The sequence below is a fragment of the Zootoca vivipara genome, chromosome 14, assembly GCF_963506605.1.
Source record: "Zootoca vivipara chromosome 14, rZooViv1.1, whole genome shotgun sequence".
In the NCBI taxonomy this organism is placed as follows: Eukaryota; Metazoa; Chordata; class Lepidosauria; order Squamata; family Lacertidae; genus Zootoca; species Zootoca vivipara.
The window spans coordinates 20,526,991-20,542,340 of NC_083289.1; the positions used below are offsets into that span (position 1 = coordinate 20,526,991).

Consider the following 15,350-nt stretch of genomic DNA (forward strand, 5'->3'; position numbering starts at 1 on the left):
GCTTCCTTCATTCATGGCTCATCTTTTTTCCTCCGAATCATTTAGGTGGCATCGATTAAGCACCCTTGTTCTCAGCGAGGCTGTAAGAAGCTAATGTTCATGTACTGAATTATAACTTTTGGCAAGGATTCTGGCACAAACGAGCCCGTAATTGAAACCAGCTCATTTTCTTTCCCCCCGCTTCTAACGGAGTGGAAGCTTTTAAAAATGTAATTGATTGATTGGGAAATTATTTTATCCCACTCACCCCCCCCCCCCGATCCCTTTACCATATACAGAAAGTTCAACTTCCAGGGAGCCAATAGATTTGCTGCTTGAGGGGTTTCTTTTGGGTCTAGAATTGTGAAGATTGCAAGGTGAAGTGCTTTGTTAACTAACACACAGACCACCAGAGTGTTGGCTGTACAATACACAGAAATCCAAAGCAATTCATTGGCTCAGTCGTTTTTCAATGTTGTAGCCAGAGATCTTTTTTCAACGTTGCTACCTGGGTTATTTTAACTGGACGTTCTTCTTTGGCGATCACTCATAGCTGAGTAAGATTGTCTTCCATAAACACAATTTTAACAATGGGTCCGTAAGTGTGGAGGCCAATTCTGGATTCACACATCCTTCCACAGTGGGGACATTGGTTTCCAGGCAGGAGTTGATCATGGTGTGGATTTGCCAAGCGTGCCTTCCTCCTAACACGTTTCTCCCTTGCATCCTGAGATCAAGTTTCTTCAAAGCCCATGACACCTTTGGTAAAGGCTGTTCTCCAACTGGAGCGCTCGCTGGCCAGTGTTTCCCAGTTGTCAGTGTTTATACTACATTTTTAAAGATTTGCCTTGAGACAGTCTTTAAACTTCTTTACGCTCTTTACTCTTTGCACTGACCACCAGCATTACGCTTTCCATTTTTAAGTTCAGAATAGAGTAGTTGCTTTGGAAGACGATAATCAGGCATCCGCACAACATGACCAGTCTAACGAAGTTGGTGTTGAAGTATCATTGCTTCAACACTGGTGATCTTTGCTTCTTCCAGTACACTGATAATAGTTCGCTTGTCTTCCCAAGTGATGTGTAAAAATTTTTGGAGACACCGTTGATGGAATCTTTCGAGGAGTTGGAGATGGCATTTATAAGTGGTCCATGTTTCACAAGCATATAGTAAGGTTGGTAGTACAATAGCTTTGTAAACAAGCACTTTAGTTTCCCTGCGAATGTCCCGGTCCTCAAGCACTCTGCACTTCAATCGGGAGAAAGCCGCACTCGCAGAGCTCAGGCAATGCTGGATTTCGGCATCAATGTTGGCCCTTGTGGAAAGGTAACTGCCTAGGTAGGAGAAGTGATCAACATTTTCCAACGTTACACCACTGAGTTGGATTTGTGGCGCTGCAGAGGTGTTATTTTGTACTTGTTGGTGCAGCACTTTGGTTTTTTGGATGTTGAGTGATAGTCCAAGGTTTTCGTAAGCTTCTGCAAAGATGGTTTGGAGGTCATCCTCTGAGCGTGCGCACACTACGTTGACATCAGCATACTGAAGCTCTTTGACGGAAGTTACGGTAACCTTACTTTTTGCTTTCAGCCTGTTCAGATTGAAGAGCTTTCTATCTGTTCGATATATGATTTCTACTCCGGTGGGGAGTTTCCCACCGACAAAGTGTAGGATCATGGCAATGAAAATAATGAATAGAGCTGCAGGATAACGACCATGAGACCATCGCCTTTTAAATACGTGTTCTCTTCCCCTGAACCTTAGCCCTTTGTAGGCTACATAAGAAAAACACCTTGGGGGATCAGACCAATGGCCTATTTAGTCCAGCACCGTGTTCACGCAGTGGCCAAACAGATGCCTGTGGGAAACCGTCAAGCAGGATCTGAGCAGATGGGCATTTCCCCCTCCTGTCGCTTCCAGCAACTGGTATTCCGAAACATTGCTGCCTCCAACCATGGAGGCAGAGCAAAGGCATCATGGCTAGTAGCCATTGAGTCATAGCCATGTTGTCCTGGGTAATTCACCAGGCTTTTTAAACTCAAGCCTGTTATCCCTTATTCTAGCCCCCCCCAATGCGCAAAACCCACATAGGTGACACTAAGTGTTGCATGTAACGGAAACTATCCTTTTTGAGAACCTAACTCTTGATTTCCTAGAATCATAGAATTGTAAGAACTGGAAGCTACCTTGAGGGTCATCTAGTCCAACCCCCTGTAATGCAGGAATTCAGAGAAGGCTTCACTGGTTTGCTTATTCTGGTATATAGGTAGCCTTAACTTGATTGCTTTGTTCAGGTATGCACGGCATGCATGTAACCCATGAGCTTTGCAAAGTTTCATAGCAAAAGCAAGTTGCAGCCCCTTCCTTGGCCTCACAGAGCTTGCAGTGGTGAAATAGTCAATGGGGCGCACAATAGAAGAGATGGAAGTGGAGAGGCAGGAGAGAATACCGAGGCGAATGTGTGCCAAGGTTATTATTTGCAATTAAGCATAATGTGTATGTGCAGCAAAGGTCAGTTTTGAGGAACCTTTTAAGGAAGGGAGGTGGTTTTGCATACACTTTCAGAAACAACAAGAGTTCGAGGGGTAAGAGCAGTAAGTGGGAATGGGAAAAGTATTTCAGGATGTAGGGGTATGTTTGGGCAAAGAGTGGGAAAATAAGTACCCATATACAGGCTGGGAAAATGCTACAGAGGCCTCTAAACAAGTGACCAGGATAGCCTAAGGATCACCTGAGCCCTTACATCCCAGCCCTATCACTGTGATCATCCAGAGGAGAGCTGTTTGTTGTCCCCTGAGTTGCAGAGGCCCGACTGGCATTAATTGTAAGCTGGGTATTTAGTGTCTCTGGTCTTCTGCTGTGCGACACTGATGCAGCAGAGGCAGCCTTGCTTTTTATTTCCAAGTGCCTCTTGAATACTTTTTTTTATATATATAATGCCAACAGGGCTATTAATTTTTTTCTTGAGTAGCCAGTCATTTTAACGACTCTCTTGTACTATTGCTTTTAATGTTGTTGTTTTTTTATAAAATGCTGCTGTCCACTACCTCTGATCTTTTATGAAAATGTGGTATATAAATGCTATCTATCTAATAGTGAAGCTAAAGACATGGAGATTAAAATTAGACCCAGAAGGCAATGGGAAGCCACTGTAAGGGTTTTAACAGCAGGAGGAGTGCATATATAGTCTGGAGCTACTACACATGCTGCAGAATGAGGTGGTGGAGTCCTCTCGAGGTAGTAGAATGGACAGTACCACTTCAGACTGCTGGCATAGGGGTGCAGTGTTTGAATACTCCCTCATGTAAGAAGCAGCCCTTCTTACATGACAGAAAACTAGCCCAGCAGGGAGTAGGCTGGGCTAGAACCTTAGTGTGCTAGGTTTCTGGTAGACAGTTCCTTGCTGCTCCCCACACTGGGAATGTACAAACGCTATCTTCTACTGCAGACTCTTGTGATACAATTCTACAACTACCAGTAATTTTTGCTACTTTGTAGGCCAGGTCTGAGACACTTAAAGAAGGAGCTGGGAGAAGGGACATAGCTCAATGGTGGAATATTTGCCTTCTCCCTGGGTCCAATTCCTGGCATCTCCCGGTAGGGCTGGGGAATGTCCTCTGTCTGAAACAGTGGAAAGCCGCTGCCAGTCAGTGTCGACAAAACTGAGTTAGATGGATCAATGGCCTGGCTTCATATTAGCCAGCTTACCTATGTTACTAACTGGCAGAGTTTGCTTTTTTTGTTAAATTATCGATCACCAGATTTCCAGTGTCTGTGCCACTGAGATGCTAGTGTCTTATAGATGTTTAGTATCTCAGCTGTAAATGTCCACCCCTTCATAAATCTTGTTTGTTTGATCAACATTCTGCCAAAAAAACCAACAACTCCTGCATTTCCTTTCCAACACATGGTTCTTTATGTATTTTCTTTTAAAAATGTGCCAGTGTTAAAAAAAAAAGCACACCGAATGGATTGGGAGATAGTAAATTGGATGATAAGAAGAACCATGCTAGATCAAGCCAATGGAAAGTCCACAAGGAGGGTAAAAACACAGTCAGCCTTCTCTCCCATCCATGTTCTCCAGCATCTGGTATTCAGAGGCATTGCTGGACTAGCTGGACCAGTGACCAAGCTAAGCATAAGGCAGTTTCCAGTGCCCTAAATTAGACTTTCCTGTGGTAGTGGCTGTAGTACAGTCCAAAGGCCCATCCGGTCCAGCAACCTGCTTTCACAGTGGCCAACCAGGTGCCTTTGGGAAGCCTTGAGGACCAAGATTATTATTGATGAACTAGGAACTTAAGAAGATGCTTCACTCTAAAGCCATAAAAGTGACACTGTAAAGACTAACCCAACTCTTGAAATTGTTGAAATTACAATACAGCTTCTCTGCTGAGGAACCTCTACATGTCTTGACATTGAACTGCACATCGCAGAGGGATTTAGGTCACACAAAGTGCTAGTTTGGGTCTGTTGGTCTGAGGGAAGCTGTGGTCCCATGGACACTAAGCTGCTGAAGGCTGAGATAATATATCTATTTGGTATGGTTCAAATTCCCACAAAACTCTTTAAAGAATATTGGGAATGGTCCTCTTTGCCTGATGAGTATCTGTCAGGCATCCTCCAGCCTCATTTTATTGTGCACAATATCCAGGTGAATATTTATTTCACCCACTGTGGAACCCAAGGTGGCGGTTTCCTTCCCCTGTTTTGTTTTGTTTATTTTGTTTTTATTTATTTACAAGGTTACCCTAAACTACCTCTAAAGAGCTCGGTGTGATGCAAATTCTTCCCCCTCCCTTATCACCCCAACAGCCCTGCGAGGTAGATTAGGCTGAAAGTTCTTGTCAGGCCCTCGGGATTTGAACCCAGATCTCCCAATGCAGCACTCCGAACACTGCACCTATCCAGGTTATTGTGACCTGAGGTGCCCACCTGGGAAGAGTAACTCAAAGGAATTCCTCTGCAGATTAGTGTCTGTGGAACTGATTCCTTGAGGCAGATGCTTAGAAAAACCACTGCCTTAGGTGTAGCTCATCTTTTGTACAAATGAAACTGCCTGCCTGTATTTTCTGCCAGTCATGACTTGGAGCAGTTAATTTTTCATGGTGCAGGGAAGCAAGTAAGGGAATTAATTTGCTTTTGTGAAGTCATTAAACAGGAGTAGCTGGGAGAACCTAATCTTGCTACTTTATCAGATGAATCTGTGTGGGGTGGGGTGGGGTTGGCGGAGTGCTTTTATAAGGTAAAGCTGCCTTCATAATGAAAGCAAGAACAGGGTTTTGGTGTTGTTTTTTTACACACACAAAATCCCACACACCAAATGCTTAACTTTGTGGCCTCTGAACGATTGCAGATCCCTACAGTTTCTGCCTTGAGTTTCTGTATTTCAACCTGTGACACCCAGAGAAGGGAAGAAACCCAAAATTAATGTTTGTTTATCTCTTTCTGGCTTTGGTGGTTGTGGGGAAGAAGCTGCCTCGGGTTGACTTTTGTTTAATTTTAGGGAGGAGAAACTTTTGTTTCCTGGATGCGATCTCTAAAGAATGAATCAAATATGTTCTGTGTTTGGTTGTTTTGAAACTAGTTGCGTACACTAAGCCCTAGTTGTGTTGGTCTGGGCTTAAAAAAACAAACCCGAATTGGCAAGGTGAGAGAAAGGGGGGAGGGGCAGAGAAGAGTGGTCTCTCCCCCTCCCCCAAAAAATGCAATTGGGAGGAGCATAAGAAGAGGCCTGCTGGATCAGCCTCCTGTTCTCACAGGGGCCACTCAGATGCCCCAATAGGAGTCCCACAAGCAGGACTTGAACACAAGACCACTCTCTCCTCTTGCGGCTTCCAGCAACCAGTCTTCAGAAGCACACAGGCTCCGACAGTGGAGGCAGAGTAGAGACCCCTTTTTTTTTTTAACAAACGGCCTGCCGCGTCATTTAAAAAAGAGGAAACACATCACCGAGAAAGAAGACAAAAGCAGGTACAGATTTGCATCTGCTAATGTGTATCGATACACATTTAGAAATACCGTAATTACTGTAATTGAAACAGAAATACTTATCACCTTAGTGGGAAGGGACTGTGATCAGGTGACCCGGCTCAGTCTGTGCTGCTAACTGTTGATGAGCAACTTCAAGACCCCCCTTGTTCTCCTTTCTTGGTGGTGCCAAATGTCCAAATCTAACTCCTGTTCTTTTTTATTATTTTGACTGCCTGCTTTTACTATAATGGTGCTCCGGCTGAAGCAAACACCTCAGTGAGCTTTTGTATTCACAGAAGGGCTGGCTCATCTCTGCTCACAGAAGTAGGATCTCAATACAGTAGATTCCCTATCTTAAATTGTGCCTTCTTATTTTCTAATTGGCTTGCCAGATACTTTACCTGTGCCTGGACAGCAAAAGTGTTTTATAGCCTAAATTACACTTAACATATATTAGTGTCAGATTTCATTTTGTTGTTATCCAGTCCATATCTGTAGGACAGGCTGGGTTGATAAAATTCTGATAAATTACCGGTAATCCACTGTGCCGACTTTAATATGTATTAGGCGTATCAACAGCAATTCTTCTGCTCCTTCTGATTTTACCCTGTTTCTCATATTTTAAGACATACCCATAAAATAAGCCATAGCAGGATTTTTAAGCATTCAAGGAATATAAGCCATACCCCGAAAATAAGACATAGTGATAGGCGCAGCAGCAATGCCGGCCGCGGCAGAAGGAGGAGGAAAAAAATAAGACATCCCTTGAAAATAAGCCATAGTGTGTTTTTTTGAGGAAAAAATAAATATAAGACATGTCTTATAATATGAGAAACACGGTATTATGCTGGGAAAAAACCCAAACTACTTTCATCTGTTTCCAAATAAGCTGCTAGTTTAAGTATATGTAAATTATTTTAAAATGTGTGAGTATTTTAAATTCTAATGCCACATAAAATAGTCTTTCCATCCTTTTCTTAGTCGTGTGTGAACAGATCAGTTTATTGTCTAAAACTATTGGTGAGTCCCCAGTATAAAATAGGAAGAACATGTTTAAAGAGTGCTTTATTTTTGCACCTCGTGAGTGTTTTCAGGTCAGATTCTGAACACCGATAATGTCTGGAACAAAGCTGTCTAACATAACTAAAAATGTTCTACCTTTGTTCAGGGAAGGAAGAAAAGGTGGCGGCTATAAAACTATCTGGTTACTGAGCAGAGACTTTCTCTCTCATCATCTTTTCCTGCCAAAAGCACACTTCTTGTAGGTAGAAATTATAGGTGGAAATTTGAGAAGAGAACATTGGGTAGTCTAGACTTCATGGTCTTTGAAAGCGTGGAGCAGAGACTGAATGTGTATGTTGGCCATAATTGTCCCTTGGGTGGCTCTTGTTTTTTGGGTCTGACTTGAGAGAGACCTGCAACAGAAACCTTGCATTACAGTGGCGACAGCAGTCTATGTTACAGTAGGTCGCATTCTTCACACCATACATTTAAAGCACCATGATTTCACTTTAAACAATCATGGCTCCCCCTAAAAAATCCTGGGAGTTGCTAAGGGTGCTGAGTTTGCTAAGGGTGCTGAGAGTTGTTAGGGCACAGCTACTCCCCTGCCAAATGTACAATCCCCAGAGTTCCCTGGAAAAGAGGGATTGATTGTTAAACCACTTTGGGAATAGCGTATGGTTTTGAGTGTGGCCTTGCTGTCCAGATTAGCTTGGTTCTGCCGTAATGCACTGTTGAGGGATTCTGAACAGATTTGCAGTGTGCCCAATCATTACTGCTTGTGACTGTTAAAATTATAGGATCTCACACTGAAATACATACCCGGTGGATTCAGACAAAGCAATATCAAACACTACGGCAGCCTCTCCCGACTTGGTGCTCGCCAGATATTTTGGCACCACAACTCTTCATCTGCTTCAGCTGCCACAACTCACAAGCCTCTTAGAGAATGTCAACACACACATAGATGAGGATGCCCTCTTAGACATTATGTGCTTGAACCTCCATAAAGCATTCAACAAACTCCCTTGCAAAAGGTCCTTGAATAAACCTTACATTCATGGGCTGAGGGTACACTGTCAGGAAGGGGCCTCATGTCTGATCCCCAGCATCATCAGGAAGGGATGGGAATGTCCAAGGACTATGGCTCTGACTGTATAAGGCAGCTTCCTATGTTCATTCAAAGAATGACAAAATGTGAATTCATATGGACTGGAAAGTGCTTGGTCTAAAGACTCTGGATTGTCTATACCTGAAATTAATCAGCTTATGGTTATGGGTATGTGTTTAAACACCTAGGTTTCAGTCCCTAGGTCAAAAGAAATGATTTGGGTTAATTTCTTGGACGGCTTCAGGACAAGTACTTCACCCCATCTGTCTTATCAGAGAAAACCCTCTTACTGTTCAGCAGGATCCTTCCTCAGGTCAACGGGTAGGAAACTTTAGAAATGAGATATAGATGAGATGCCCTCTTTTGGGATTTTGGTCACAATAAGCACAGCTCTACAGCCAGGGCAGAGGGCTCTTATCAATACAGTGAGTTAGACCCATTGGTCTAGCTAGCTCAGCATCGGCTACACTGACTGGCAGTAGCTCTCCAGGGGTTCAGATGGAGTTCTCCCCCAGCCCTACCTTGAGATGTCAGGAATCAAATGTGGGACCTTCTGCCTGCAAAGCAAATGCTCTTCCACTAAGCTGTGGCCATTAAAGATCATGTGCCAATCAAAACATAGGCAATGCCTCTTTGGTCATTACCAGACCTCACCTGTCCAGTGCTTAGAACAGCAGAGCACCTGCTTTCCCCCCAAGATCTTCAGGTAGGACTGGGAATATCTCCTGCTTGAACCCCTGCAGAGCAGCAACCTGTGTAATGCTGAGCTAGAAAGACCAATGGTTTGACTCAGTAGAAGGCAGCTTCCTATGTTCCTACAGTCTCCACGAATATTAAACTTAGGCAAATAGGCTTTACTGTGGATTCCCTCTTGCTATTCGAGGAATCACACATTTTTACACTTATTAAGCAGAGGCTGCTAGATAATGAATTTCAAAAAAACTATCCTTTTCAGCCCTCTGTATGTTCCCCTGCCTATCTGGGGCTGCAACCCCATCATGGAATGATGCCTAACTACTTTTATGATATGACCACGCCATCACACTGTAGAGCATTTATGTTGGCCTGCTTAAACGCCTTTCCGTCTTCTGTGCTATCCGGAAGGCTTAAGGGCATCCCCTACCAGAATAGACTCTGCCCCTGTGGCCAGAATGTGCCGGACTCTATGGACCACATGATTCTGGAATGCCCTTTTTCTAACATCTTCTGCGTCGGCCCTTCGATGCCCTCTTTGTGGCTCAGGGCCCCTTCCAATAAACAACACGTGGTCCAGTTCCTGTTGAGGGACGACTCCCCTGTACTAGAGTTATGGTGCAATACCAGACCAGGATTTTTGAAATCAAATCTAGTACATCTGGCCTACCCAATAGTGACTGCTGAGGATTCCCTATCCCCCACCCTTTCCCCCTATTCATTGTGTGTTTTATAATCATTCTATATATACATGGTTTATATGATTCTATTGTTTTATATACTGTATGCAATAAAGGTGTTGTGATTGTGAATATGCACAAACAGAGCAGTTTTGCGTAATTGGTTTTTGGTCTTCTACTCTGCAGAACGTGGTCCAGCACCATCCCTGGCAAGGTTGAGTTCTTCTCCAGCGAGGGCTCAGACACCTCTCTCCCCATCCCCATCGTGCCACTGCCTGGTGTGGATGACTCTTACCCGCCCCAGAAGAAATCGTTCATGATGCTCAAGTACATGCATGACCACTACTTGGACCAGTATGAATGGTTCATGCGGGCAGACGACGATGTTTACGTCAAGGGAGACAAGCTGGAGAACTTCCTTCGGAGCTTGAACAGCAGCGAGCCCCTCTTCCTTGGGCAGACGGGTCTGGGCACCACAGAAGAAATGGGGAAGCTGGCCTTGGAGCCCGGGGAGAACTTCTGCATGGGGGGCCCGGGCGTCATCATGAGCCGGGAAGTCCTGCGGAGGATGGTCCCTCATATCGGGGAGTGCCTTCGAGAGATGTACACGACCCACGAGGATGTGGAGATTGGGAGATGTGTGCGGAGATTCGCAGGAGTGCAGTGCGTCTGGTCTTACGAGGTATGTGACTGGTATGGTCCGGGGTATCAGTGTGTGGGAGGAGGGGAGTGTTGAAGACTTCTTGCTATTTCTGCAGCTGGGCCCATGTCTCCAGTATCCTAGAGTCTCTCAATCAGCATGGAAGGTGGGAGCATTTAGGCCACTGTGTGCTCCAAAGCTAGGCACTTAGGAGCACTGAAAACACAAGTTTCAAGAGAACGGTGTGCAAGTTCCGTTGCACACCATTCTCTTGAAACTTGTGCTTTTGGTTCTTCTGAAACTTGTGTTTTCAGTGCTTACATATAATGGGACTTCATGGAAAACACAACTTAAGTCACTCAGAAAGAAGACATTGGAACACTCCAAATTATTTGTCCTTGCATGTGCACAGAAAATTGTACATCTAGATCAGGCATCCCCAAACTGCGGCCCTCCAGATGCTTTGGCCTACACCTCCCATGATCCCTAGCTAAGAGGACCAGTGGTAAGGGATGATGGGAATTGTAGTCTAAAACATCTGGAAGGCCGAAGTTTGGGGATGCCTGATCTAGATGAAAGGCAACACATGGAGATCAGCATTGATAATTCTAGTGCCTCTTATTTATTTATTTATTTATTTATTCATTCATTCATTCATTCATTCATTCATTCATTCATTCATTTGGTTGTTGTATAATCTTAGAAGGGGTGTTGCTGTAGCCATTATGAAGGGACCCTGAAATTCTGAATCTACCACTACACTAGTGCTGATGGGGAGAGCTTTAACTGTTTTTTAATACTTTTTTTTAAGGTCATGTTAATGAAGATCTGTTGTGCTTTGAGAAAAATGCAAATTTAGGTGACATATCTGTCTGGAAATCTCTGTTGCTGTGTGTGTTCTCCCCCCTCCCCTGAGCAACCCACAGCATATGGACTGAAAACTAGTATTCCTCAAATTGTGTGTGATCGTTGGAGGCCTTCCAGGAAATCTGCTTTCAGATCTAATGGTTTTGATTTTAAGGAATTTTGGTTAAATTTTTATCTAGGGAAATATTCATCTATGCATTGTGCGGTGTGGGGGGGGTGTGGATGAGAAAATTTTGGCGAGTACCCTTTGTTACATTTTGATTATGTTTGGTTTATAGGGACTGGGTTCAGGCAAAAGTTCATTGCAGTTCAGTAAGTCCCTAGCTTGCCTTAAGCTCTTTAGCACTGAGGCAAAGCCCAGAGGATAACTGAAGGAGAAAATGTGGTTTTCCTTTCTTCTCTTATGGACATCTTGCTGAAGACAGCAGCTTGGTGAACTACCTCCCAAACTCAGAAATCTTAAATTGAGATAGGAAGTTAAAGGTGTGGAGAATTCCCATTAGGCAATATTTCGATGTTTGGCTTATATACCGGTCTCCAGTGTTGCTAGGATAACGATTAACAGAGCCTTCTCCAACCTGGTGCCCTCTAGGTATTTTGGGCTACAACTCCCATCAGGTGTATTGGCTGGGGATGATGGGAGTTGTAGTCCAAGATATCTGGAAGACTCCAGGCTGGGGGAGGCTGGGCTATCCAGGTCTTTCTGTTTTCTTCAGCTCTCTTATTTACAAGGAAAGGCGGCTGAAAAAAATAGCACTGTTAGTAATCACCGCCACCATCTCATGTGTTTTTAATTAGTGCCAGAGACAGATCTAAATAACCTCTGGCATTTTAAATTTATTCCGAAAGGGAAGTAACCGTTGGTTCTTTGTCAGCCTGTGGTGAAACTTGCGATCTTTTTGCACCATGCAAAAGCTAACCAGTTTGCAAGAGCTTCCTGAATCACCTTGCAGATGGGACTTTAACATGCCTTGCACCAGTGACACCCATTTCTTTCCCCCACCTCCATTGCATTCCTCTTTCCCCTTTTTAATTTTTTAGCGCTGAGCTTGAGGGAGAGTACCCTGAAACCCGAAAGCTAGCTTTGGTATTCTTAGTTGACTGGTCTGTAAGAGAGGTTATTCTGAAACTGTTCGCATAAACTCTTACCTTTTCTCCCTGATCTCAGTTCCTGAATGATCAGAATCACTCTGTATTTCATCTTCCTGTTTGCATACACAGTCTTAAGTCGCACTCTCTGTCTCTCAAGCTTTGAGAACCCAAGTAGAGGGGAAGGTTAAAACATGTACCTGCAAAATATACTCCTGTAAGAAACCAAACAGCCCCCCGAGGAAGGAATTCAATGGTCAGGCATCTGCCTTGCATGCAGGAGGTCCAAAGTATGACCCCTGTGCCTCCAGGTACAGCTGAGAGAGAGAGATTTTGTCTAAAATCCTGGGAAGCTGCTACCAGTCAGTGTAGACTACTGAACTAGATGATCAATGGTTTGACTCAAGTTCCCTATTTGAGCACCTGACTCACCATTGAGAGCTGAACAAGAAAATGAGTGGGCTGTCATCATTCACCTATTTGCATTGCCCATTTTTAAGGCAGGGGTTTGGAGAGTTGAGGTTAGTTTATCAGTAAACAGGGCACAGAAACATCCTCCCTTGTGCCCCCCAGTCCATTGCTCAAAACGCTTTCCTTCTTTTTGACTCTGGAAGTAAACTTGAGACGATAGAATAGTGTTTGTTATTCTATAAGAGTAGAGGAGATACATTTTGATTTGGTTTTGTTTCATTTGTATGCCGCTTTCCCACAGTGAGCCGTGTCCAAAAATAGCTTGCAAGAAACAAAATGCAGAACTTTGAGGGTGTGTGCATGCGCAGTAGAGAAAAACCAGTTTGCAAAACATACCAATACATACATAGAGGACAAAACTATGGAACTCACTGCCACAGGAGGCAGTGATGGCCACTAACTTGGATGACTTTAAAAGAGGGTTGGACAAATTCCTGGAGGGTAAGTCTATCAGTGGCTACTAGTCATGGTGGTTATGCTCTGCCTCCACCTTGAGAGGCAGCAGTGCTTCTAAATACCAGTTGCTGGAAACCACAGGAAGGGAGAGCATTCTTGCGCACGGTAACTGCTTGAGGGTTTCCCTTGGGCATCTGGCTGGCCTCTTTGAGAAACAGGATGCTGGACTGGACGGACCATTGGTCTGATCCAGCGGGTCTCTTCTTATATTCTTACAAATCAGCTATTTAGCAAACATAGAATAAATTCAATATTTCAAAACGTAAAATAATCTCGACACAAATATATAAGTACAGAGCAAAGAGAAAGCTAATGTGCAATAAACTTCCAGTTTACTGAAAGAGCCTCAGCAGACTGGTTTAAATCTTCCTTACCAGGTTGGATGATATAACAGCTGGCTCCAGAGGAGGCTGACAGCTGCAAAAGGGAAATGCTTGGTGGGGAGGGAATGATGGCAAGTCCTCTTCCTTGGCCTCCCAGATGTTCCATTTGCTTGTGACATTCCACATTTCATTTACTGTTAAGCTACAATGCACACACCCCATTCTATATGTGCATGGCATTTGTATTTATATATATCAGACACGTTCAACCTGTTGACTGCGATCAACAGGTAGATCGCCGAGGTGCTGCAGGTCAATTGTGCGATTGAAGAAATGGATAACCTGCGTGCTCCTGATCGGTCACTCCGTGTCCCGTGCCCCTCCCCTGGCGCTATGTCCCAATTCCTCTGCTGCTGTGAAATCTTGTATCCCCCTCCCTGAGCGTAGTGGTGTTGTGGAGTTTTTATGCACCCCCGGGGGAAAAAGCTCAACAACTCTGGGCACTCCCCCCACAAAAAAAGCTTAACAACTCAGTTCTCCCCAAGAAAAACTCAACAACTCTGGGCACTTCTCCCACCCCCAAAAAAGTTCAACAACTCTTGGCAATGCTCCCCCCCAAAAAGCTCAACAACTCTTGGCAATGACAATGGGTAGATCACTGCCAGTTTTATTATACTGATCACAGTCTCTAGAGATCACAGTCTCTAGAGAGTTGGGCATGCCTGATACATATCAATGGAAAGAGGCCACTTTTGTGTCTCATTTGGCCCTATTGTAGGCTATTTACCAGTATACAGAGGTCAAACCCTGAAAGCCAAGTGAGAATCTACTAAAGGGCATCTGTAGCCTGCCTTGAACATAATGTGGGCAGATGGCAGCTAAGCGATGGTACAGAAAGGTAATCTCTATGCCACCCCACAATACTACTCTCTGGCAATTCTGCCCAACTTTCCCCTGAGAAAGTAGCTCTCTTTCTTTTTCACCGGAGATTATAAAAGGAATTGTGCAGCTGTACTTCTTAAAAAGACAGGGCATTCTTTATTAGTTACTTTTAAATCCTGGTATCTTCCGAATGACCTTCATCGGGTGATAGTAGTGAGGAGGGGAGAGGGTAGACACTGCAGCTGCTTTGTATATATGGGGTTGGTTGGTGCCTGGGAAGAAGGGGAGGCCAGCTTTCGTGAGAAGATGCGCTGTTAATCTGCTTCCAGTGAATGACCTCTCCTAAGGGAATAAGCTGTTGGCTGTTGAAACTGATAGGGCATTGGCGTGCAATGCAGGCAATGGCAAGCTGAATGGGTGGTTGTGTGGGGAAAGGACCTTACGGTGATTTGTCTTGGAAATTTCATTTGTTGTTTTCTTAAGAACTTTATGGCTTGCAGCCGGAAGGCCACCGTAACCTAAAAGCAAAATAAATTGGGCATCCATAAGCATACAAACATAATAAAGTGGAAAGGTATATTATGATGATAACATCACAACTGCCCATTCAAGTTAAAAGCAAATACAATAAATCCTCTCTTTATAAAATTCAACAACAAAATGTTTTAAACGCAAAAGTACCTCTGACATACTCAGTGTCAAAAAAGATGATCAAGAACTTGGGGCACTCCATATGCTGGTCTTGAATTTCTTCTTCTTCTAACAATAGGCATTTCATAGTGTGTAAAGTCATGGAATCCTCTGTGTTCTTGTTTGCAAATTCCCTTTAAAAGAAGGGAGATTCTGGGTCTTTATGAGCAAAGTTTATTCCTCTTCCCATTGAGTTTTTAAAACCGAAAGTGGGTTTGTTTGTTCCTGTTTCTGCATCTTGCAAGTCTTAGCAACTTATCCTTGTGAAAACAACACCCCCCCACACCCCTACACACACCAAAGTATTTCTGAAGTTGGAAATGAAAACAAAGGGTTGGTGGGGGGAGCTGCCCAAAATAAACCTCTGTGTGGTTTCTAAAGGTGCGAGTGATGGCCAGGCTTCTCTTTTGCACAGAGCATTTAGCTCCTGCTCTTCCTTTACCAAAGTGGAACCTTATGACTTTGATGGAAACTCTTGCGCATAGTGTGTCTCCTGGCAA

General features: G+C 44.0%; 1 protein-coding gene across 1 annotated transcript in view; it reads left to right on the forward strand.

Annotated features, from left to right (window-relative positions):
• Positions 1–15,350, forward strand: part of CHSY1 (chondroitin sulfate synthase 1) — a 91,645-nt gene that overhangs the window by 4,720 nt on the left and 71,575 nt on the right. Inside the window, exon 2 of the mRNA XM_035130563.2 lies at positions 9,619–10,114. Within this exon, the coding sequence (XP_034986454.2) occupies positions 9,619–10,114 (496 nt within the window). The remainder of the gene's footprint in view (positions 1–9,618; positions 10,115–15,350) is intronic.